The sequence below is a fragment of the Neovison vison genome, chromosome 13 (assembly GCF_020171115.1).
Source record: "Neovison vison isolate M4711 chromosome 13, ASM_NN_V1, whole genome shotgun sequence".
In the NCBI taxonomy this organism is placed as follows: domain Eukaryota; kingdom Metazoa; phylum Chordata; class Mammalia; order Carnivora; family Mustelidae; genus Neogale; species Neogale vison.
Window position 1 is genome coordinate 110,595,356 of NC_058103.1, and position 25,095 is coordinate 110,620,450.

At 38.0% G+C, this 25,095-nt stretch overlaps 2 protein-coding genes across 6 annotated transcripts in view; one reads left to right on the forward strand and one right to left on the reverse strand.

Annotated features, from left to right (window-relative positions):
* Nucleotides 1-19,603, reverse strand: part of PIGB (phosphatidylinositol glycan anchor biosynthesis class B) — a 41,148-nt gene extending 21,545 nt beyond the window's left edge. For 2 of the 4 annotated variants that reach the window (XM_044229951.1, XM_044229950.1), the window contains exons 1-5: nucleotides 19,471-19,603; nucleotides 17,505-17,640; nucleotides 16,968-17,085; nucleotides 12,283-12,387; nucleotides 10,731-10,861 (exon numbers count right to left, since the gene is read on the reverse strand). In XM_044229951.1, coding sequence (XP_044085886.1) covers nucleotides 10,731-10,861; nucleotides 12,283-12,387; nucleotides 16,968-17,085; nucleotides 17,505-17,640; nucleotides 19,471-19,603 — 623 coding nt within the window. Of the gene's footprint in view, nucleotides 1-10,730; nucleotides 10,862-12,282; nucleotides 12,388-16,967; nucleotides 17,086-17,504; nucleotides 17,641-18,783; nucleotides 18,855-19,290; nucleotides 19,311-19,470 lie in introns of those variants that run through there. The other 2 variants (XM_044229953.1, XM_044229952.1) reach the window with 2 other exon arrangements.
* On the forward strand, nucleotides 19,591-21,644 carry PIGBOS1 (PIGB opposite strand 1). 2 transcript variants are annotated; one of them, XM_044229954.1, is made up of 3 exons: nucleotides 19,591-19,813; nucleotides 20,852-20,917; nucleotides 21,212-21,644. In XM_044229954.1, the coding sequence occupies exon 3, from the start codon at nucleotides 21,294-21,296 to the stop codon at nucleotides 21,456-21,458; it is 165 nt and encodes a 54-aa protein (XP_044085889.1). In that variant the 5' UTR covers nucleotides 19,591-19,813; nucleotides 20,852-20,917; nucleotides 21,212-21,293; the 3' UTR covers nucleotides 21,459-21,644. The 2 variants fall into 2 exon arrangements, with proteins under 2 accessions (XP_044085889.1, XP_044085890.1); XM_044229955.1 differs by lacking the exon at nucleotides 19,591-19,813 and adding an exon at nucleotides 19,820-19,937.
* The last annotated feature ends 3,451 nt before the right edge of the window (nucleotides 21,645-25,095 follow it).

The window sequence follows — 25,095 nt, forward strand, 5'->3', positions numbered from 1 at the left end:
GAACATAAGAGCAGGGATTCCATTCAAATGCTTACAGAGACCACATAAGTAATAAAAATGAATGATATAGACTGTGGGGAGGTTCTGATATTGTCATGAAGGAGTCTTGGCCCAAGATGTTGCTGGGCCTCTCATTTTTTCAAGAGAAACTAGAAACCAAGGTTTTTATGTAAGATCTCCCAATTTTTAAAAATCTTTGCCAAGTAGTTTCTTCAAAAAACAAAAACTCTTATGCAGGTGAAATAAAACATATTCGCAGGTTGGTCTGATTTGCTCACAGCCTGATTGCTACTTCTGCTATAGAGAAACTATTGAGAGGACACCCAGGTGTATACTTCTAGTCCTAACCTCACTCCAAACTTCCAGACTTGGATTTCTTACTCTTTTCTGAATATTTCTACATAGATTGGTTGGTCTGATTTGCTCACAGCCTGATTGCTACTTCTGCTATAGAGAAACTATTGAGAGGACACCCAGGTGTATACTTCTAGTCCTAACCTCACTCCAAACTTCCAGACTTGGATTTCTTACTCTTTTCTGAATATTTCTACATAGATTGCTACTGGCACTCAAAATCAAAGCACCTGAAATAAGCCCCAAACCTTCCCTGAAACTTCAGTGTCTAATATTTATAGCATCACTCAGTTTCTCAGTCTTAAAATTGTAAAGTCCCTCAAACAGCAAAATCTCACCCCACACATCCACCTTGTTTCCTTCCCAGTCCCATAATTTTACATTAAGCCACTTGTCTGGAATATTTTCAAAGTTGTTGTCTTACTTTTTTTTGTGTTGCCCCCAAATAATCCTTTATTTGGTATCATTGTCATCAACAACACTTACTAAGCACTTACTTTGTAAGAGGCCCTATGCTATATATACTTTATATAGATTTTCATTTAATTGTGAAGAGAGATGTTTTATTGTTACCATTTTACAGAAATCAATGCTTATATATTTTCAGTCCATCCTTACATCTTTCATTTATAAAATTTTTAAAGAAGTTTTCAAAATCTCATATATTCTAAGTCCAGGAATAGTACCTGTCATGTTTATCCAGGGAAGAATGCTTTTACTGCAGTTGCCTGTGCTATGTGACCCTCTCTTCCTGACTGAACACAGGCAGCCAAGCTAAATATGGCCAGTGTGAAACTATAGGGATGATGACATTTAACAGACCTAATCAGATTTTCTTAAATTATATGCAAAATAAAAAAAGTTGGTCAATTGGTAGTGAGGACAGAAACGGAAACTAGCTGAGCCTTAAAATTAGACAACTAAAACAAATTCAGACTGGGCTATAAAGGCACAACAGAGCAGACTTTTCCCCAAAACTGCCATAATTAATTCATTTCATTTATGTGGCTGAGATACTCTATAATTTTCTACTAGGCCTGGCCACAAGGTACCTCTTTTCCTTATTTTTACTTTCAGCCCTACAATAAGGCTCTCATCATATAGGTAAAATTAAGTGAATGCCTATTCTTGCAGTCAGTCAGGAGTCTTAATACTGAAATGATTTTACTTGAGTTGATTCTCCCAACAACTTTTTATATAGGAAGAATGGATTCTTAAATAGACCAAATTCTGGCTTTCTCCCTTCATTATATTCTCCTTTTCATTTCATTATATTTCTCCCTTTCATTATATTCTAAATACTGGTACTGCAAGGGAATGCTTTCTTACTCAGATTTGATTATATCATGCTTTCAAAAGCCTTCAGTGGTTCCTTACAACCTACAGAATAAAGTCCAAACTCTGGAGAAGGGCAAAGTCCCATTCCAGCCTCATCCTTTATTCTTCCCTTCTCCCATGCTTCCAACCATGTGTATGGTAGAATGGACAATCTGCCCACAATAAAATGAAGCCCTTCTACAGCTCTGTGTTTTTGCTCATGTTGGTTGTTCCATTTGTCTGGTATTTGCTTCCCCAGTTTATATAAATCCAAATCAGTCCATATATTTTCTTTAATTTACTTTTTAAAACTTAAGTATAGTGGATATATAGTATTGTTATTGGTTTCAAGTGTACAATATAGTGATTTGACATTTTTACACATTACAAAATGCTCACCACAAAAAGGGAAGTTACCATCTATTACCATACAGAATTATTACATTATTGACTATATTCCCAATGCTATACTTTATATCCTCATGACTAATTTATTTTATTTTTTTTTTAAGATTTTATTTATTTATTCGACAGAGAGAGAGAGAGAGATCACAAGTAGACAGACAGGCAGGCAGAGAGACAGGGGGAAGCAGGCTCCCCGCTGAGCAGAGAGCCCAATGTGGGGCTTGATCCCAGGACCCTGAGATCATGACATGAGCCGAAGGCAGAGGCTTAACCCACGGAGCCACCCAGGCACCCCACTAATTTATTTTATAAGTGGAAAACTGTACATCCAAATTTGACCATCCAATGCATTCCTCCTCCCATCAATTTGTTCCCTGTATTTGTGAGTCTGTTTCTGTTAAGTTTATTCATTTGTTGTTTTTTAGATTCTACTTTTTTTTAAAAGATTTTATTTATTTGACAGACAGAGATTACAAGTAGGCAGAGAGGCAGTCAGAGAGAGGAGGAAGCAGGCTCCCTGCTGAGCAGAGAGCCCGATGTGGGGCTCCATCCAAGGACCCTAGGATGACCTGAGGCTTTAACCCACTGAGCCACCCAGGTGCCCCTAGATTCTACTTTTAAGTGAAATTATATGGTATTTATCTTTCTCAGGCTTATCTAATATCCTCTAGGCCCATCCATGTTTTTGGAAAATGGCAAGATTTCATTCTTTTTTTTTATAAAGATTTTATTTAAAGATTTCATTCTTTTTATCGCTGAGTAATAGTCCACTGTGTGTGTGTGTGTGTGTGTGTGTGTGTGTGTGTGTGTATGCAAACCTTCTTTATCTGTTCATCTATTGATGGATACTTCGGTTGCTTCCATATCTTGCCTATTATAATTATTTATAATAATAATTTATAATTTATAATAATTGCTGCAGTAAACATAGAAGTGCATATTAGTGTTTGCCTTTTCAAGATTTTATTTATTTATTTCTGAGAGAGAGAGAGAGAATGAGCATAAGCAAGTGGAGAAGCAGGCTCCCCACTGAACAACGAGTACAAATCAGGATTTGATCCCAGGACCCTGGAATCTGTAGGCAGATGCTTAACTGACTGAGCCACCCAGGTGGCTAAAATGGATTTTGCATTTTCTTTGGATAATAACCAGACACAGAATTGCTGGATTATACATATGGTATTTCTGTTAGCCAACACTTGTAATTTTTTGTCTGTTTGGTAATAGCTATTCTGATAGGTGTAAGGTGATATCTCATTTTGATTTTGATTTGCATTTATTTCCCTGATTATTAGTGATATTGAGCATTTTTTCATGTGTCTGTTGGACATCTGTAGGTCTTCTTTGGAAAAATCTCTACTTAGGTTGTCTGCCCATTTTTTAATTTGATTTTTTAAAATTGTATGAGTTCTTTATGATTTTGGATATTAACCCCTTACAGGGTATATCATTGCACACATCTTCTCCCATTCAGTAGTTTGTCTTTACATTTTGTTGATGGTTTGCTGTGTTGCTCATGTAGTCCCAAAAGTTTATTTTTACTTTTGTTGCCTCTGCCTAAGGAGACAGATCTAAAACAATGTTGCTAAAACTGATATCCAAGAGTTTACCATTGTTTTCTTTTAGGAGTTTTATGGTCTCAGGTCTTACATTTAGGTCTTTATTTGACGTTTATTTTTTGTATATGGGTTGATAATGTAATCGAGTTTCAGTCTTTTCTATGTAACTATCCAGCTTATCCAACACCACTTATTAAAAAGACTGTCTTTTCCCCATTGTATATTCTTGCCTATCTTTGTCATAGATTAATTGACCATAGAAGTGTGGATCCAGGGGTGCCTGGGTGGTTCAGTCAGTTAAGCATCTACCTTTGACTCGGGTCATCGTCTCAGGGTTCTGGGATCGAGCCTCACATTGGACTCCCTGCTCAGTGGGGATTCTGCATCTCCCTCTCTCCATCCCTTCTGCTTATGCCCACTCTCTTTTTCTCTCTCAAAATAAATAAAATCTTTTTAAAAAGTGTGGGTTTACTTTTGGACTCTATATTGTTCCACTGATCTATGTATTTTAGTGCCCATACATTCTTTTTTTGATTACTATAGCTTTGTAGTATAATTTGAAATCTGGGAGTGATACTTCCTGCATTGTTCTTCTTTCTCAAGATTTTTTGGCTATTCCGGGTGTTTATGTTGTTTTTGTTTTTCTTGTTCCATACAATTTTAGTATTATTTGTTTTACTTCTGAGAAAAATGCTATTGGTACACTGATAGAGATTTCAATGAATCTGTAGATTGCTTTGGGTAATATGGACATTTTAACAATATTAATTTTCTAATCCACAAATATGGTACATCTTTCCATTTACTTGTGTCGTCTTTAATTACTTTCATGAATGCTTTACAGTTTTTAAGAGTCTTTTTAAGGGTCTTTCGCTTCCTCTATTGAATTTATTTATTTATTGAATTTATTCCTAGGTATTTTTAACATACAATTATAAATGGCACAGCTTTCCTAATTTCTCTGACTGCTAGTTTGTAGAGAAACACAAAGATTTCTGTATATTAATTTTGTATCCTGTAACCTTATTGTGTTTGTTCTAAGTTTTTTTGGTGGGAGTCTTTACAGTTTTCAGTATGTAGTATGTTAGCTGTAGAAGTGAGTTTTACTTCTTCCTTACCAATTTGGTTGCCTTTTCTTTTTCTCATCTGATTACTATGGCTAGACTTCCAGTACTATGTGGAATAATAGTGGCAAGAGTGGGCATCCTTGTCTTGTTCCTGACCTTAGATGAAAAGCTTCAAGCTTTTCATCACTGAGTGTGGTTATTAGCTGTGGGTTCATCATTTAAGGCCTTTATTATGTTGAGGTATATTCCTTCTGCATCCATTGTTTTGAAAGTTTTACCATAAATGGATGTCAGATTTTATCAAATGCTTTATCTGTATCTATTGAGATGATCATATGATTTTTAATCTTATTTTGTTGCATATATCATGTTGATTTGCATATAACGATCCTTGCATCTCTGGAATAAATTTCACTTGATTATGATCAATGATACCTTTAATGTATTATTGAATTCAGTTTGCTAATATTTTATTGAAGATTTTTGAATCGACGTTCATTAGAAATACTGGCCTGTAATTTTTTTGGGGGGTGGGGGGTAGTGTCTTTGTTTTTTTTTTTTTTTATGCTGACCACCTTATTTTATATTTTTATTTCATCAAAGATTTCTCCTGGTTTCTTTTTTCTCCCTTTACTAATTATTGTTGGATCAATAAATTATAGTTTATTATTTTCCCTATAGTTTTTATTTTTTATATTAATTTATTTATTTTCAGCATAACAGTATTCATTATTTTTTTCACCACACCCAGTGCTCCATGCAATCCGTGCCCTCTATAATACCCACAACCTGGTACCCCAACCTCCCACCCCTTCCGCCACTTCAAACCCCTCAGATTGTTTTTCAGAGTCCATAGTCTCTCATGATTCACCTCCCCTTCCAATTTCCCCCAACTCCCTTCTCCTCTCTAACACCACTTGTCCTCCATGATATTTGTTATGCTCCACAAATAAGTGAAACCATATGATAGTTGACTCTCTCTGTTTGACTTATTTCACTCAGCATGATCTCTTCCAGTTGGTTTTGTTATCAGGGTAATGTTGGCCTTATAATGAATGAATTTAGAAGAGTTCCTTCCTCTTTAATTTTTTGGAATTGTTTGAGAAGGATCTGTATTAATTTCTTCTTCAAAAGTTTTGTAGAATTCATCTGTGATGCCATCTGATCTTGGACTTTTGTTTGTTGGGAGTTTTTTGACTATTGATTCATCTTCATTACTAGTGATCAGTCTGTTCAGATTTTGTTTCTTCCAGAGTCAGTCCTGAAAGATTATGTTTCTAAATTTATCCATTTCCTCTACGTTCTCCAATTTGCTGGCGTATGTTTTTTTTTTTTGTAATAGTCTCTTATAATCCTTTGTATTTCTATGGTGTTGGCTATAATTTCTCCATTTCATTTCTGATTTAGTCCTTTTTTTTCCTTGATGAGTAGTCTTGGCTAAAGGTTTTTAAGCATTATCTTTTTAAAAAATCAGCTGTTAGTTTCACTGATCTTTTCTTTTCTTTTCTTTTTTTTTTTTTGGTCTCTATTTCCCCCCACTGGGATCTATATTATTTTCTTCTACTAACTGGTTTTTTTTTTTCCCCTACTAAATTTACACTTGATCTTAGCCAAAAGGCCGAGAAGTGATTTTCCCTACTAAATTTAGATTAGGCTAGATTGTTTGAGATTTTTCTTACTTCTTGAGGTAGGCCTGTTTTGTTACAACTGTCCTTAGAACTTCTTTTGTGTCCTAAAGATTTTCAGATGTTATATTTCCATTTTCATTAGTCTTATGGTATTTTTTCATTCCTTCTTTGATTTCTATATTGACCGGTTGCTTGTTTAGTAGTATGCTTTTGGCCTTCACTTTTTTCCAGTTTTTTAAAATTGTAATTGATTTCTAGTGTCATACTGTTTTCAGAAACTATGCTAGTAAGATTTCAATCTTCTTACATTTATTGAGACTTATTTTTTGCCTAACATGTGATCTGTTCTAGAGAATGTTCCATGTGCACTTCAAAAAAAATGTGTATTCTGCTGTTTGGGGGTGAAATATTCTATGTCTGTTAAGCTGATCTGGTTTAATGTGTCATTAAAGGTACTGTTTCCTTATTTTTGTCTGGATGATCTATCCATTGTAGCAAGTGGGGCATTAAAGTCTCCTCCTACTACTATATTTCTCCTTTTAGGTCTGTTAATATCTTCTTTATATATTTGGGTGCTGCTATGTTGGATACATAAATATTTACAGTTGTTATATCCTCTTGTTGGATTGATCCCTTTATCATTATATAATGCCCTTCTTCTTCTTCTTTTTTTTTTTTTTTAAAGATTTTATTTATTTATTTGTCAGAGAGAAAGAGAGAAGCAAGAGTGAGCACAGGCAGACAGAGGCAGAGGGAGAAGCAGGCTCCCTGCCGAGCAAGGAGCCCGATGCGGGACTCGATCCCGGGATGCTGGGATCATGACCTGAGCCAAAGGCAGCTGCTCAACCAACTGAGCCACCCAGGCGTCCCTATAATGCCTTTCTTTGTCTCTTGCTATAATCTTTGTGTTAAAGTCTATTGTTGTCTAAGTATTACCACCTAGTTTTTCTTCACCTCCATTTGCATGGAATATCTACATTCAACCCTTCACTTTCAGTACATGTCTCTTCTATGCAGTATACAGATGGGGTTTTGTTTTTGTTTCTTTTTAATCCATCCAGTTGCTTCATGTCTCTTGGTTGGAGCATTTAGTTCATTTACATTTAATGTACTTATTCATAGGTATGTACTTACTGTCATCTTGTTAACTGTTTTCTTTCTTTTTTTTTTTAAAGATTTTACTTATTTGACAGAGAGAAATCACAAATAGGCAGAAAGGCAGGCAGAGAGAGGGGGAGGGGAGCAGGTTCCCTGCGTAGCAGAGAGCCCAATACGGGGCTCGATCCCAGGACGCTGAGATCATGACCTGAGCCAAAGGCAGAGGCTTAACCCACTGAGCCACCCAGGTGCCCCTTGTTAACTGTTTTCTATTTGTTTTTGTAATTCTCTGTTCTTTTCCTCTTGCTCTTTTCTCTTGTGATTTCATGACTTCCATAGTGTTATGCTTGGGTTCCTTTCTATTTTTTGTGTATATATTATTGGTTTTTAGTGCCATGAGGTTCATTCTAAAAGTTCATTCTAAAAGCCGTGAGGTTCATTCTAAAAGCACAGTAATCTACCCTCTCCATGATTATGTATTTGATATCATATTATACATATTTTTATTTTGTCTATATCTTAACTGATTATTGATTTTACTAATTTTGTCTTTAAATTTTATGCTAGCTATTACTTTTATTGTATTTTGCTTTTGCCAGTGAAATTTTCCTTTGATAACTTTCTTAAATTTTTTGCGTAGAGGATTTCCTTTCACATTTCTTGTAACACTGGTATGGTGGTAAAGAACTCCTTTAAGCTTTTTTGTTTAGACAGCTTTTTATCTCTTCCTAATTCTTGCTGAGTAGAGCATTCTTGGTTGTAGGTTTTTTCATTTCAGCACTTTGAATATATTACGCTAGTCTCTTCCGGCCTGCAAAGTTTCTGCTGAATAAACAGCTAATAGTTGTATGGGTGGTTTGTTGTATATAACTAGTTGCTTTTCTCTGGCTGTTTTTGAGATTCTCTCTTTATCTTTACTTTTTGGCATCCTAATTATTATGTGTCTTATTTTGGATCTCTTTTGGTTCATCTTGTTTGGGGCTCTTGTGCTTTCTGAACTTGGATGTCAGTTTCCTTCAGGGAACTTTTCAGCTATTTTCTCTTCAAATAAGTTTTCTACCCTTTTCTCTCTCTTCTTCTGGGACCCCTATAGTGTGAACGTTAGTCTGCTTAATGTAATAGAGGTCCCTTACCAATTCTCATTTTTAAAAATTCTTTTCTATTTGCTCTTGTTTGGATTATTTCCACTATCCTGTCTTCCAGATTGCTGCACTGCATCCTCTAATCTACTTTTGATTCCATGCAGTGTATTTTTCATTTCAGTTATTATATTCTTCAGCTCAAACTGGCTCTTTTTTGTATTTTCTATCTCCTTAAGTTTTCACTGAGTTCATCCACTCTTTTCCTAAGTTTGGTGAGCATTTATGACCATTACTTTGAATTCTTTACCATGTAGATTACTTGTCTCCATTTTCTTTAGTTCTTTTTTGGAGGTTTTGTCTTATTCTCATTTAAAACACATTTCTCTGTCTCATTTTATCTGACTCTATGTTTGTTTATTGGTATTAGGTAGGTCAGCTATGTCTCCTTGTTTAAAGGTAGTGTCCCATGGGCCTAGAAAAGCTTTCCCCCTGCTCACCAGAACCAGGTATTCCAGGGCTATCCTTGTATGGGCTGTGTGATCTCCCATTGGTGACAGGCCACAACTGGTGTGGGTGTACTGGTGGGCAGGGATGCCCTTCTTACCCAGGACTGGAGTCACTATGGAGGGGTACCAGCTCTGACAGTGGCTGCCACCTGGGTATGGCATGGTGGCAGTTGCTTTGGAGGGGCATCTGCCAGGTTGGGTGAGGCAGGTCTGCAGGGGAATGCCAGGGTGGGGCAAGCTATGCTAGCAAGGTAGATAGAAAGTGTCAGAACTGTCATTTGCCAGTGTTGGGCCAGCTGGGCTGAAGGTAGGCAAGAAAAATGATGCCTACCAGCACTTCTGTTCCTGGGGAAAGTGCCCAGCCTCTCTGGTACATGCCTTAAAATTTGTCAATAAATCTCCTTCATGTCTGGCTCAGGTGATTTTTAAACTGCTGCTTCTTTACTGGTTTTTGGAGCAAGTGATGCTGTCTCTAGGCCCTTTAAGAGCAGAGTCTAGGTCTCCTATAGGCCTCTGGGTCTTTTGGAGTTAAACTCCACTGATATTAAAAGCAGACATTATGGGGACTCACATTCCTGATGCAGATCCCCAGGCAGGGGGTCCCTGATGTGGAGTTGAACCTCTTAACTCCACAAAGATGACCTCCACACTTATGATATCCCTCCTGCTGGGGTCACTGCTGGACGCTTTTCAAATGGCTGTTTTTCCACTGGGTCTCAAGGGAAACAGACTACATGTGAGACTTCCAAGTGGGGAGCCTCAGTTTCCTATAGAACTTGGGGACCCCTGGATATCAACTAGTTGTTTTTCCAAGTCAGATGTTCTGGGAGGTTGTTTTCTGGTGCAGATTTCAGGGGCCAGAGTGCCTGACTGGGGGCATCAACCCCTTGCTTTTCTGGAAGAAGTGTCTAGCTGGTAAGATCTCTCCCTATTGTGTGCTGCCATGCTGCATGTGAGGTTTTTTGTGAGACTGTGTCTCTGCTTGTTCTACCTATCTTTACCCTTTGTTGTGGAGAGCAATTCATCTAGCTTTCAGATCTTTTTTGGAAGGAAGTGATCCAAATGTTCCTATAGATGGCATGTCTGAGGTGGAGGTGAGTTCAGAATCTTCCTGTGCTGCCATCTTGGACCCAATCTCCTGGGTCCTTATATTTTCTCTTTGCCCTTCCAGATCTATTTTCCTCTATTCTTCACTTGCTCTATGTGCAGGGAAGCTGACCTACCTGGTCTATATCAATGAGCTCACTTGGTTTCTGGCTTCTCACTGGCCTTGACTGATTGGAGGGCAGAAGAGTTAAGTCAGGGCATTTTATTTCCCCAGTTCTCTTCTTGCTATGGCTAAAGGCTGGCTGTGCATGTCCCCTATTGGGGCCCTCTCTTGAGTTACACCTTTGTATGGATTCCCATTAACAATTACCTCACTTTGGGGCCACAGAGTAGCAGAAACTTCTTCCTATTACTAGCCCTGGGATACTATGGTTGTCCCCTTATTGACTTTTCTAAACATTGCCTAAATATTTATACATAGTCCTTTTACTAAACTGCCCTTCATTACCTAGTTTGCATATATGTTTCCTACTATAAGAAATGTATCAACTGAGAGTGTGGTTTTAATAAACTTCATGAAATAATAAACATCTGGGGGCCCACCAGACATTACAGTATGTTGCTATTTAAGATTTTTCACAGTATTATTAACAGTAATATATCTCACCTGTTCACAGACTTTGAACCTTCCAAAGGATAGTAGAAAAGAGCAATTATAGTGAGAACAGTTTCCATGGTGTTTGTAAGAGTTCTGGTACAGCAATACCATGTGAACCAAGAGCACAACTGGCAAAAAAACTAAGAACAATTGTAAGCAAACATATATGGAGTGTAAAGGGAAAAGCTCAGTATTATCATCTTCTATGGAAAACAGCAAGTATACATACTGCAAAAATCACATCAAAACATAAATGATATTGAAAATAAGCATGCCCATTGTTTTCAAGAAGTTACATTATACATAGGTCTATAATAATACCAGATATGTAGGTGTTAAAGTTACCAAGTTTATACTTTCAGGTAATTGACTAAAATAATAAACCAGGCTTTAGAAGAACATGCAAACAGAAGCATCAAGTCTACAAAGCAAATGTCTTAAACTTGTTAGCTTGTGCAAGGATGTTAAACATGTGGTATTAGATTCCTAGCTCTTCAAATACGGCCTTTAAAAAATGTTCCAAATTTTTGTGGATTTACAGGCTTCTCCTAATCTAGAAGAGCCTGGTACTACTACTTTGGGGGAAGGATTTCAAAGGTATTACACTTTTTGACATTTTAGGTTGAGCCTTCTTCAGTGTATGTAAGCACAAAGTAGATTGATTTTATCCTTGAATCCATTAACAAGGACTCAATCGCTAAACCCTCCTGTCTTTTTAATTCAAATAAACACACTATCTATAGACATGTCTTAGTAATAATTAGCAAATTAATTAATATTTATTAATAAATTAATAATAAATTATATTCCAGAAATTTGTTGATAAGTTGGTTACTTGGAATTGGGAATATATTTTCTGGTAGAAACAGTATTAAAAAGGTAGTAAGATTTCTAAGCTAGCTTGTATAAAAATTTATTTAAGAAAGACCCAAGGGAGGTTAACTACAGTACTAAAGAATCCAATCACTCTTCAGGATATGGTTTCAATGAGAAATTCCATTCAAAATTTGAATGTGGTATCAGGAATCTATCTACCCACTGTGAAATAAGCCAGTCTGACAAAGGACAGTTTTCTATACCACATTTTCTCTCTTACAGAGTCTACCTCTTTCAAACACTCAGGCTAGAGGTGAAAGAATGCTTCAGTGAAAACCTGCTTCTTGGGCTCAGTCTCGGGTAGCTAGAGGTAGTGAACAAAGGTTGTGCACAGTGGAGGTTATTTGTGAGGTAGACAATGATTAGAACAATTCCTATTGAATTTTGTAGAAAGTGAGGCAAGGACTCTGACAGGTTTGATGAGTGAAAGTGCTTCCAAGCCTGTTCCTGGGGTTTAGCCTCTCAAAGATTTTGAGGGCATTAGTGGCTTCAGTCACCCGGGGAGCAATCAGAAGTAGAGATATGGCATGTACCACTTGCATTTTGCTGCTCTTCAATATGGAAGTAGCTCTATAATAAAGTTGTACAAATTGTCTTTTGAAGCTGTTTTGAGAACTGGCATTTTTTCATGTGCTTCATGCTATTAGGAATGAAATGAATAGTTTCTAAAGTGTTTAGGACTTACCACCCATTTTGCCATTTGCTGATTTTCAAGTTGCTTCATTAATGAGTAGAGTCTGATGTCTGCTATAGCAGACAAAAGTGCTTGGGCAAGTCTAGGAATCCAAATCTTCAATAGTTTAAAAGGAAAAAGAAGATATTAAAAAACGTGTACTGTTTCACATAGAATTATCATTAAGAAATCAACAAACTGATCCAACTGTCAACTGAAGGCCATTCTTAGTACAAAAACAGATGTAATATAGTATTCTATTCTTTTGCAAAAATACCTGTTTTTCTAGAAAAAATGACATTAATTTTTCAGGGATATGCCCAAGGTAGTTTTATTCTCTTTCTTTCTATAATTTATATATTACAACACTACTACCATTTTAAAATTTTATTTATTTATTTATTTGAGAGAGAGTGATCGAGACAGAACATGAGAGGGGGGAGGTCAGAGGGAGAAGCTGGCTCCCCACTGAGCAGGGAGCCTGATGAGGGACTTGATCTGGAGACTCTGTGATCATGACTTGAGCTGCAGTCACTTACCCAACTGAACCACCCAGGCACCCACAACACTATTACTTTTAATATAGATAGCCAACAAAACAGTTCATTGTGTTAAGGTTCTATTTTAGTAGCACACTTAATGATCTCTGTTAGCATAACAATATTAAATTTTTATGAAGTATTTATAGTAATATGTGATAGGTATCATACCAAGTACTTTACGTGTATCAGCGCATTCAGTCCTAACAATCCCTGCGAGATCAGCACTGCTTTATAAGTGAGGAAACCGAGGTAAAGAGACATTAAATAATTTTCTCAGGGCTGCACAGCTAGCGTAGAAACCAGAATTCAAACCCAGGTCTTCCTGATTCTAAAGACGGTGCTCTTAACTACTAAGATACATTGCTTCCCCATCCTGCAATATGGGTAATAAAATGAGTTACTTTTTTTTTTCTATAAAAGGACAAGTATTCTACAACTACAGAAACACAGTAATCAGATGACATTAAAAAGTAAATTTAAGGGTAAAACTAAAGAGTAAATATTATAACTTAATTACAGTTAGTAATTTTAATGATACACAATGACATCTTCGAGAGTTTTAAAAAAATGTGTCACAGTTATCATTAACAAATAACACACTGATAGAGGACAATTTAATCTAGGTTAGCTCAAAAGATGTTTTCTAAAAATATATTTAAATTTTTACTTATGTTGGACCAGTCTTTATTAATTTTACAGTGTAATTAGAGTGGCTTTACTTTCAGGTGCCAATGGCTTCTAACACTTTAGCTTTATATGTTCCTCCTCTTTATCAGTAATTTGTAAATAAATGTTTAAGTTTTAAAGGTATGCTGTACTTCATAATTTCACTTAAACTCTGCCCTGTAAAATACAGCAAAAGGCACCTATATACATACCTTCTGCTTACTCTGCCTAGAGATTTTTATGCTTCATTCTTGCCTCTCAGGCCTGAAAGTAGTTTATGTGAGAAGTCAGTTTAGCTATGAGTTTAATATACGACAACAGTACAAAGAAACCACTAAAACTATAGGTTGTGCAATGACAGGAGTATAACATTTGTAGGATTAATGGTTCTACTATATTCTGAACTATTTACCCTAGCTTTCAATATTATATTCAATTTGGAGACCTACATTTTAAGACAGATTTTAATAAATTATAAGATGTCTAAAGGATATTATCTGATTATGATATTTAGAAATAGAGATATTTATCCTGGATAAATATAACCTTCTGAAGGGTTGTCTTGTAGAAAACTTGAATTTAAAAAAAGGTACATTTGGGGCCCCTGGATGACTCGGTCATATAAGCAACTGCCTTTGGCTCAGGTCATGATCCCAGGGTCCTAGGAGAGAGCCGCATTTTGGGTTCCTGGCTAAGTGGGAGCCTGCTTCTCACTCGACGCCTATTTGTACTTGCTCTTTCTTTCTCTGTCTCAAATAAATAAAATATTAAAAATAATAAAAATAAGGTAGATTTTAGTTCAACACAAAAGTAAGTAGAGATGTAAATTCCCAGTTATTAGAACTCTCTCCAGACCTTTAAGATACTGTAATTTTCTAGGTTTACAGTAAAGACCTGAGAAGAATTAAGTAACACTTATATATGACTTCTGGAAATGAAAAGTAGAGAGGTGGGGCAAAGAGAAGGAACATGCAAGAGGTAAATCTAGAGTATGGTACTGTGTTGGCAGCTCACCATTCTCCTGTTCTTTAAGATTCTTCCATTAATCTCCAGATGCCAAATGCCCTTATATGTCTTCTGACTATTGAAAGCCCCCACTTTGGTCCCCTATTCAGGTCTGTCTTCTATATCCCTTTCTTCTCATTTGTTCTAAGCCAGTACTGTCCAGTTGAGATATAACATGATCCATGTATGTAATTTAAAATTTTATAGTAGCCAAATAAAAAACTAAAAAAAATCCCAAACAGGTAAAATTAATTTGTTACTTTGTTTAACCCAATATATCTAAAATATCATCATTTCATCAAAATAAAATATTACAGAAACATTTTACATTTTTATATTGTACTAGGTTTTTGACATCCAGTATGAATTTTGCACTAATAGCACTTCTCAATGTGGACTAGCCACATTTCAAATATTCAATAGACCCATGTGGCTAGTGGCTACCATATTAGACAGTGCAATTCTAAGCCATTACTAGTTCTGTAAACACACTTCATGCAGTTTGGGGACAAGATATCTAGGCTATAAATAAGTAGACCTAAGATCTAGTTTTATTCTTTCTTTATTTAAAAAAAAAAGATTTTAGGGGCGCCAGGGTGGCTCAGTGGGTTAAGCCTCTGCCTTGGGCACAGGTCATGATCTCAGGGTCCGGGGATCAAGCCCCCATCAGGCTCTCTGCTCAGCAGGGAATCTGCTCCACCCCCACCGTCTGCCTCTCTGCCAACTTGTGATCTCTGTCAAATAAATAAAATCTTTAAAAAAAAAGTTCTTAAAAAGATTTTATTTATTTATTTATTTGAGAGATAGAGTGCACTAGTGGAGGGGAGGGGCAGAGGGAGAGGGAGAAACAGGCTCCCTACAAGGAGAATGATGTGGGGTTTGATTCCAGGGTCCTGGAATCATGATAAGCTGAAGACAAATGCTTAACCCACTGAGCCACCCAGGCACCCCAGGATCTAGTTTTGGCTCTGCTTTTAACATCCTGTGACCTTGGTCTATTTATTTCACTTCTCTGGCCCCTTCTAGTTCCAAAATCATGTGGTCTATGTTTAAGATAATCAATATGACGGGGCGCTTGGGTGGCTCGGTGGATTGAAGTCTCTGCCTTCGGCTCAGGTCATGATCCCGGGGTCCTGGGATCAAGCCCTACATCAGGCTCTCTGCTCAGTGGGGACCCTGCTTCTCTCTCTGCCTGCCTCTCTGCCTACTTGTGATCTCTGTCAAATAAATAAATAAAATCTTTGAAAAAAAGATAATATGACAGTATGAATGACTAACTGATAGCATCTTAAGTTTCTCCATCTGGTCAAGCTCCAGATAGGACAGATTTGGGGGGGGGCAGGGGGGTGGGGATGGGGACTAGAGGAGGCTTACTTTAAATCACAGGTGGGTCAGCTAGAGGTTGAGGGAAGTGGATAGGTCCTGGAGGAATAGGAAGTTTTCTATCTTGAAGACTCCTTCATTCACAATATAATCTTCTTCTTAGGATATAAGATCCTTGATGGCTTCTTGAGATATAAGATATCCTTGATAGCATTACATATATTTGCCTGTGGTTCCAGGCTTTATGGTTACCCCAAATAATCTGGAAACCCTTTCAGGACAAGGGAATTTATAGCCCCTAAGTTCAACATCTGTCCATGGAAGAAATACTGCTGCTGCTCTAAATTCTCCTTCCCCATGATACTTCCATGTGTCTTTCCAGGTTCTAAGAAACCCTCAGGATTTGGACTGCCTTTGGAATTCTGGGTTACTTCCCTAACAGAAAATGGGGAAGGCCCAAACTTCTGAGTCTAATCTGAAGACAGCTTAAAAGATCTTTAGAGTGAGTTTAGGGAAATTTTGGCCCCATTAGTTCTTTTGTACCCTCCTTGGCAACTGACCCCAGAAGTACATGATCTAGGAATTACAACCTTACTTACTATTGCTGCCTAATTACTATATACATAGCACAATGGTTGTGCATATCATCAAATTCTTATCAAATTAATTTTCTCTAAGATTTATTTTCAACACTAAATGCTGAGTAGTTTATATGTGTTTTTCATAAGCTCATATAACAGGATCTTCTGCTCACAAGTTAAAACAAAATACAACACTCCTCTCATGAGTGAGAGGAGTGTTGTATTTTTTATTTCTTATATCTTATTTCATGAAGGAAGAATACTTCTAAAGTCCAAATAGTTAATATATAATGTAGTCATTCTGGAAGTCTGAATATCTTAATAGGATTCACAGGATTCCTTTAAGTAGGACACTTTCATGCTCAGTTTTGTGTTTTAGCACATAATGAAGGGTTACACATCGCAGTGTCTTCAGAACTGTAGGATGCCCAGATATGGTCAGAGTTCAGTAACAATATCTTTTTAAAAACAAACCTTGTGATACCAATAAAGTCATTTAATTAATATACATTAGCCTTTTAAAAAGGATGGAATAAATCAACTTTTAATTACTTTTTAATTTACTTTTATTCAAACTTACCAGCAGTTGAACACTATCTTTCCCCAAAAGATGCAGGACCTTGTAAATGCTTGCAAAGATTAAGGGATAAGTGTAACCCCTCAATCTTTCTGTCCATTCCCAGGTCAAATAACCATAATTAGTAATATTAAGGATTAATGTTAAAATAGCACTGAAACATAATCTATTTTAATTTCTGTGCATGAAAAAATTTCCATTTTTTTGGATAAAGCAGCTTAAAATCATAGCATTTTATACTGGTTATTTGAATCAAAAATGCAGTTGGCCAATTAAACTCATAACTTCTTTAAGAATGGAATGTGTGTTTTACTTCATCTATATCCTCCACAGTACTGAGCTCTATGGTAATACCTGCTGGTTAAAGGTTGAGTCAAATATATTACCATCGAAGAAAGAAGAAATATCAGTGTAAAATAATGGTATACTTTGGTAAGTAAAATTACTTAGTAAAATTGATAGAAAATTTATAAGAGAAGCTGGCACAATTTCTAAAATGAATATACATTCCTAGTCCAGAAAAGAAACTACAAAGGATATTTGAAAACCATGTGATGTGCAACTTCAAGAGACTGCCAATATTCATCTGGAACAAAACTTGTCTGGACTAAAAAACAGTTACATATTCGTAATGCTATGGTAAACAAGACCAGATAAATGTTTTCACCAAGGAGATCTGAAAAACAAAACAAAACAGGTAATCGTGGCACAAAAGTCAGGGAAGTTCCACTGAGAGAACTAAAATCTGCCGCTCTGGTTGGCGCCTTGCTCAGACTCGGTGAAGGTGCGATAGAGAAGTCTGGCCCCTCCGCACTACTCTCAAAGCAGACCTGGGCAGATAGTTAAACAAGGGCCCAAGCCTCACCACTGGGAAATTACCACCTTCATTTAACCAATCTTTCTTGCAATTAACTGAACTAACTATATGGGTATCCTATGAAAGAAAGCTAACAAATTACTTAGGATCAACTCTTCCTATGTATGTCAAACAGTGGCATATCAAACTGCTCGTCCTCTGCATGTTTTTAAATAGTCCTTATTGATGCTTATTCTATGCAAGGCGCTGAGTTCATTCCTTCACATGCCTTATCTCATTTGATCCTCCAAATCATGCTAAAGGATAGGTACTGGCCCCATTCACATATGAGGAAACTGAGACTAAGAAGTTAAACTGCCTTGTCCAAAGTCAAAAAGGTTATAAATGAGTAAACGTGATTCAAAACGAGGTCTGTCTGCTGCCTCCAAAGCCCTGTTCTTTGCCACAACTGGACAGCCCGCCAGCTGCATACAGAGTATTTTTTAAAATGTGAATTTAGTTGTTAACATTTAAAAATCCCACTTTGTATTAAAATCTTTTTCAATATAAAAGATTTGCAGCATTTCACAACCAAGATCTGACAAAGCTCAACTGGCAATACCCAGTTGGTTTATAAGAGAAGGGGCTTTAATTTACTCAGACTTGCCTGTCTGGCCTCCTGAGTAACACTCCTGAGTGTTTGCCCTGTGATCCAATTTGAGTCTTTTGCTATATAGTTCTAGGTTCCTGCCACTCTCCTTCCTTATTCTCTGGGAACATATTTAAATATTTTTTCAGATGATTGGCACATTCAACACACCACACACGCCCCATCTCAACTTTCATCTTTCAGGAGCACCTAAAGAAACACCCCGACTGAACTATATCTGCTGAAAGAAAAACCCTTTTACTCTGTGGACTGGTGCACAACTCAGAGCGGGCCCCCGAACAATTGATCTCGAATCACCTAAAAGTTCTACCATATGTCTGTGACAAGTATGATAATTCACCGTCGTTACTAACCTTTACCCTCAGGGATCCAACTTCTAACAAAGGAAGGATTAGGGGAAAAGAGCGACAGAACTCGGGCCCGGCTAACCGCCCCCCGCCCTCCCGTCACAATCCTCCTCCATTTAGCAAAACGACTCTCTCCTTTCTTGGTCGCAGGTTTGCAGGGGGAAACTCGGCTTTCTTTTCCGGCCGCTTCCACAGTGCTCCGCACATGCAAGGCGCACAATACATAATTCCTGAATGAATGAGAAGTCCCTCCTTAGAGTAAATACCCCTGTCTGACAGATCAAAAGTCCCCTCGCTGGGGTGATTTTGCTCCTGCCAACATCATCACACCGGACCAGAGGGAAGGCGAGGGTGGGAAAAATAAATGGGGTGGCAGTCAGACCCGGTCCAACCCCAGGAACCAGTCCCTCCGTAGCTGCGAGATCGCAGGTTCACTCCCAGCCCGGGTGCCTTTCTAAAATGCGGATGGCTACGTCACGGCCCCTCGCTCCGCACGGCCGCGGCAGAACTAACCAATGCAGAATAAAGGGCCCTGCGAGTGGCCGGAACCGAGAATCCGGTCGCGAGCGCACTGCGATTCCTTGGCAACCCCGCCCAGCAGATGGAGCCCTAGCTCAGGGTCCGCGGCTTCCCGCCACCGCCTGGGAGTTCGGCGTCCGCGCCCCGCCCCCGCCCCCGCCTCCACCCCCTCACCTTCGTGGCGCAAGGTGCTCTTCCGGGGGCTGAGGTACAAAGTTGACTTTCTCTTTCGCAGCTTCATCTTCTCCTGGGAGCGGTTCTGGAAGCCGCGGAAAAAGAGTCGGCTGTCGTCCCCTTCTTGCCTCATCCTGCACCTCCTTCGAGGTCGGCTGAGGATCCCTTGACACCTCAGTCCCTACGAGGAAGGAGACGGGAGTCGGAGAAACGCGCGTTGCTCTTCCGCTCACTAAGTTTGGCCTCTGCAGCAGCCGTCGCTCGCAGGCGCGGAGGTAGCTGGGAAAAGGCCGCTTTCTCGCACAGTACCTCCGAAGTTTGTGTCTGCCGGCGAGTGCTGCAGGTTTGTTTGGCACCCGTACGCTTGGTCGCGAGCGGGTCTGCGCTTTTTCTTTAGCTGCTTCTCGTGAGATTGCTGTCCGCCTTTGGCTTCGTGGTCTCTGCTCCCTGTTTTCCGGAAACTGCTGGTAGGAGCCAGAACTCTCCTAGGCTAGGGCAGACGGGAGGCGGGGTCAGCGACGCGCAGCGATAGCCCAAAGGTCGGAGGTGTTTAAGTGACAGTGATCGTAGTAATGATAATTGCAAACGTGTTTGTGTAACATTTCACTGTTTGGGTGATCTCAGATTAGCTGTTGGACGAGGTACGCGGAGTAGGGCTGATTTAAGCTTTTGTACGGATGTAGAAAATGAGGTTCGGAAACTTAAGTGACTCGGTCAGGGTCACTTAGGAAACTAGTGGCAAAAGGGCATTTTTTCCCATTTTATGTGGTTTACCTTCCAAGGAGCCTACTTGCAAAAAACCCCCTCCCTCCCTCCGTCCTTCCTTCCGCAGGCGATGAACCGTAGCATGCTTGTTGTCGTTTATCTAGTTAATCGTAGAGTCCAAGAGCAAACAGGCATTTCTTTCCCATATTAGTTTAAGTTACATTTTAGCGATGTTAAGGACAACCTAGTTTCTAGTACCGGTTTTGCCACGAATGGTTTTTGTAACCTCGGGGGCCTGTCTAGGAGACTGTGAAAGACTGTTACATAAGCAAACATATAAATTCGTTATTCTGCTTTCCTCTTTCATAAGCTCTGTTTTCTCCAGAGACTAGGGTGTTCATAAGTATAACTTTCTGAGAAATACTGGAGTCTGTACTCCTCAGTTATTAAAAGTAAAATCAGTCAGATCTCTTTGTATTTTTATCGAAAGTGGATGGCAAGTTATTTACATATATTTGATGTCTACTTGTACCTTCTAAACATCAAAGGGATCTCAAAGTCCTTTATCCTGTTTTAAAAATTGTTTTTAATTATGCATATTGCCAAAAAACATGAAATAAATAAATAAAAAAGGGCTAATAATGAAAAGTAACAGTTCTCTTTCTTTTACTTCCAGATTGGATTGGCAACCACTTTCAACTTTTGGGGGCAGCTGTTTCGTTTAGTTGATAGTTTTATGATGGTATGTAAAGGTGACAAGAGCCTGCCTCTTCCTAACCTCTCCCCTACTTTTGTCATTTTAAGAATTATTTATTTAAAACCATTGAGAAAATTCTGTAGTAGGATTTTGCTTTTTCTTAACACCACCCCCTAACCCATTTGTCATATTCTCTGTGTATTTATATTCCTATTTTAGTTAAATCAAGTGATATTTACATATGATGAAAATACTATTCACTCTGGAACACTCATGGAATCTTTTTAAAAGGATGTCATGCTGAGTTATTGGTTTGCTTTCTGTTTTCTTTGTACACAGATCTGAAGATATTTCCTGGATGTTGACTGTAATTTTTCAAAACCACCGTGTGGCAAAAGCACTGTATTGCATTTGTTGAAAAATGTTTGGAAGATTGACTCTTCCACAACTGCTTTTTGCTAGCATCCTTGGAATTGCTGGAGGGATGTATATTTATCAACCAATATTTGAGCAGTATTACCGAGATCAGATGGAATTAAAAGAAAAGTTGAAATTGGCACAAGAATCAGAAGAGAAGAAAAGTTAATACTACATGGAGTTAAACTGTAATTGTTTAAAGTTCTATTGAAATTATGCATTGACTATAAATAATCTAGTAAAAAGTTCTCAAGTAGATTTTAAATGCAAATCATAGATAATGATTTTAAAACAAGCACTGTCAATTTTAGTGTTTAATTTTGTCATTTCTAAAAACAAATAAATGTCTAAAGAATTTTTGTTTCCCAGTTGATGTTTATTTTTCTGGGAATGCAGCATAAACAGGATCAAGGGATGACAAGACTCTATTTATAAACTAGCTGGAAATGGTGTTTGTAGTACTGTTTATAGATGAAGTGGATCAAGTTAAGCACCTCAGGCAGAATGCCCCTCAAGTAGCAAATGAAATGTAAATATAACAATGCAAAATGTTAATTTTGTTTATCCTTCCAAAGAACCAGTTTAATTGATTTTTTAATTTTAGTTTTAGTTTCTATTTTATTTATTTATTTCTGTGATCTTATTTCCTTACTTCTACTAATTTTGGGCTTTATTCTTTTTCTAGTTCCTTTAGATGTGAAGTTAGAGATTTTCCTTGTTTCTTGAGGTAGGCAGGTATCACTATGAACTCCTCTACTAGAACATCTTTTGCTGCATGCCATGGATTTTGCATTGTTATATTTACATTTTCATTTGCCTCAAGGTATTTTCTGATTTCCTCTTTGACTTTTTTGTTGACCCATTGATGGTTCAATAGCATGTTGTTTAATCTACATATTTGTGATTTTTTTTCAGTTTTCTTCTTGTAATTGATTTTTAGTTTCATGCCATTATGATCAGAAAAGATGCTTATAAAGCATTTTTTTTAAGATTTTATTTATTTATTTGACAGAGATCACAAGTAGGCAGAGAGGCAGGCAGAGGGAGAGGAGGAAGCAGGCTCCCCACTGAGCAGAGAGCCCAATGGGGGGCTTGATCCCAGGACCCTGGAACCAAAGGCAGAGGCTTTAACCCACTGAGCCGCCCAGGTGCCCCAACTTTTGACATTTTAATTATTATTATTATTATTATTATTTTGACATTTTAATTATAATGTGTCTTGATGTGGTTCTCCTTGGATATATCTAGTTTGGTGCTCTCCTTGCTTTCTGTACCTGGATGTCGGTCCCCTTCCCCAGGTTAGGGAAATTTTTAGCCATTATTTTCTTCAAATAAATTTCCTGCCCTTTTTCTCTGTTCCCCTTTTGAGACCCCTATGCTATTAATGTTATTCTCCTTGATGTTGTTCTATGTCTCTTAAGCTATCTTCTCCTTTAAAATTTTTTTTCTTTTGTTGCTCTGAGTTCCACTGCCCTGTCTTCCTTACTGGTTACTGATCCATTTTTTTATGCTTCATTTAGCCTGCTGTTGAATGGTATTGTGTATTTTTCAGTTCAGTTTTGTTCTTCAGCTCTGTGATTTTTGTTTAGTTCCTTTTTATATTTTCTATCTCTTTGTTGAAGTTCTTCCTGTATTCATCCATTGTTCTCCTGAGTTTGGGGAGCATCTTTTTTTTTTTTTTTAAAGATTTTATTTATTTATTTGATAGAGATCACAATTAGGCAGAGAGGCAGGCAGAGAGAGAGGAGGAAGCAGGCTCCCCGCTGAGCAGAGAGCCCGATGCGGGGCTTGATCCCAGGACACCGGGATCATGACCTGAGCGGAAGGCAGAGGCTTTAACCCACTGAGCCACCCAGGCTCCCCTGGGGAGCATCTTTATACCCATTATTTTGAACTCTTCTCAGGTAGATTACTTTTTCTTTTTTTCTTTCTTTTTTTTTTTTTGCATCTCATTAAGGTCTTTTTCTGACTTGTTTGTCTTGTTCTTGCTTTTTTTTTTTTTTGAACATACTTTTCTGTTTCCTCATTTCCCTTGACTCTCCATGTTTGTTTCTAAGTATAGTGCAAAACAGCTACTTCTCCCAGTCTTGAAGCAGTGGTCTTATGTAGGAGATAAACCTTATTTTTCAACCTTGCCCTAGCTCTTATTTGTCTTTGGAACATTTGTGATTGTCTAAGTAGACTGATTTTTCTTGAGTGGATCCCAGCTGTGGATGGTGTGCTGAGACCTGTGATCTCAATCAGTACCTGGGTTCAGGCTAACTGGAAGCCAGATCCTTGGGCAGCAGGTCTTAACTTATGTAAATATATATAGTCCTGTGGGCACACAATCGTAGACCCTGCTGATCTATAGACCAGGAGATCTGGAGGTGTCCTATTGGTATAAGTTGTAACAATTGGGACTTCAGATGAGTATCAACTACTTTCTGAGAGATACCAGTAAGCTGCAATGAGGCGAAGGGAGGGTACAAAGATGGTTTCCTTGGCTCCATTCCCAGTAGTGCCTCTGCAGTCTGCACATATATGACAAAACCGAAGTCTGTCCATCAGGTTATAGCTACAGAGCATGTAAATGGGCCTTGTTCATAGACAGACTGGGGGTGTGTTTCAGTTGGCAGTCTGTGAAGTGCCCTCGATATAGTGGCCTGCCCCCAGATACCTTTCTAGTTGTTACAGTACTTTGGTGCCCAGGAACTCAAGCTTTTTTGTGCACCAGAGGTAGCCCCGCTGGCCTCCAGAGCCAACTCCTCCAGAGGCATCCCATGTGTGGAGGGTGCTTACTTGCAGGCTTTAGCAAGGCCTGGGACAAGTATTGGGGACAGAGAATACCTGTAGCTTTAGTGAATGGGGATTCTTTTATTTCTAGCTGATGCTAGGGAGACCTGTTGCAGCAGTATCTTCAGTTGTCAATCTCAGCCTATAAAGGGCAACCACCATGGAGCTTTTCAGAGATGTCAATGGCCTCACCAGTGCCTCAGTGAAAGGAATATCATCAGGGCCTTCTATGTAATAATCGGGAGGCTGTTTTTCCAACCTCAGCACAAATCCATTCTAACTCTTAAGATCAGGAGAGCAGATGGAGTAAAAAAAGTGAGAGGGGAAGCCAAGAAAATGATTTTAGGTTTTTAAGTGGGCCACTAGACTTGATCCAATGGGACTTGCTAAAGTGACTTTCAAAAGTTTTTTTTAAACTATTGTGAAGTAATTGCACATTTGGAGAAAAGGTGCAAAAACAGTACAAAAGTTGTATATAAAATTCCACAAGTGTTAACATTTTACTATATTTGCTTTAATCTCTCTCCTTGTACGTATATTTACACATGAACACACCACATTGTTTTTCTAAACCTCTGAGAGTAAGTTGCCCATATGATACCCTTTTACTCCTAAATATTTCAGTGTGTAATTCCTGCAAACTCCTTGTATTTCATAATTACAATATAATAATTAAGATCAGGAAATTAAAATTGATGCAATATTATCTAATCTCAGATATTATCCAAATTTTACCAAGTCTTACTGATGTCCTTAGGATCAATAGACAATTATTTTTTTTCTGGTCTGGGAACTAATCCAAGATGACACTGGACTTGCTGGATCATATGGTCATTCTGTTTAACATTTTGAAGAACCGCCAAACTGCTTTCCAAAGAGACTACATCGTTTTACATTTCCACAGCAATCTGTAGGGTTTCAATTTCTCCATATCCTCACATAACACTTGTATGTGTTTCTTTTTGAAAAAAGTTATGACCAGCTTTATAGGTGTGAAAAAGTAATTATGGTTTTGATTTGCATTTCCCTAA

Bases quoted from the DNA above. Each gene is read 5' to 3' on its own strand.
- PIGBOS1 (XM_044229954.1), top strand. From the start codon at position 21,294: ATGTTTGGAAGATTGACTCTTCCACAACTGCTTTTTGCTAGCATCCTT.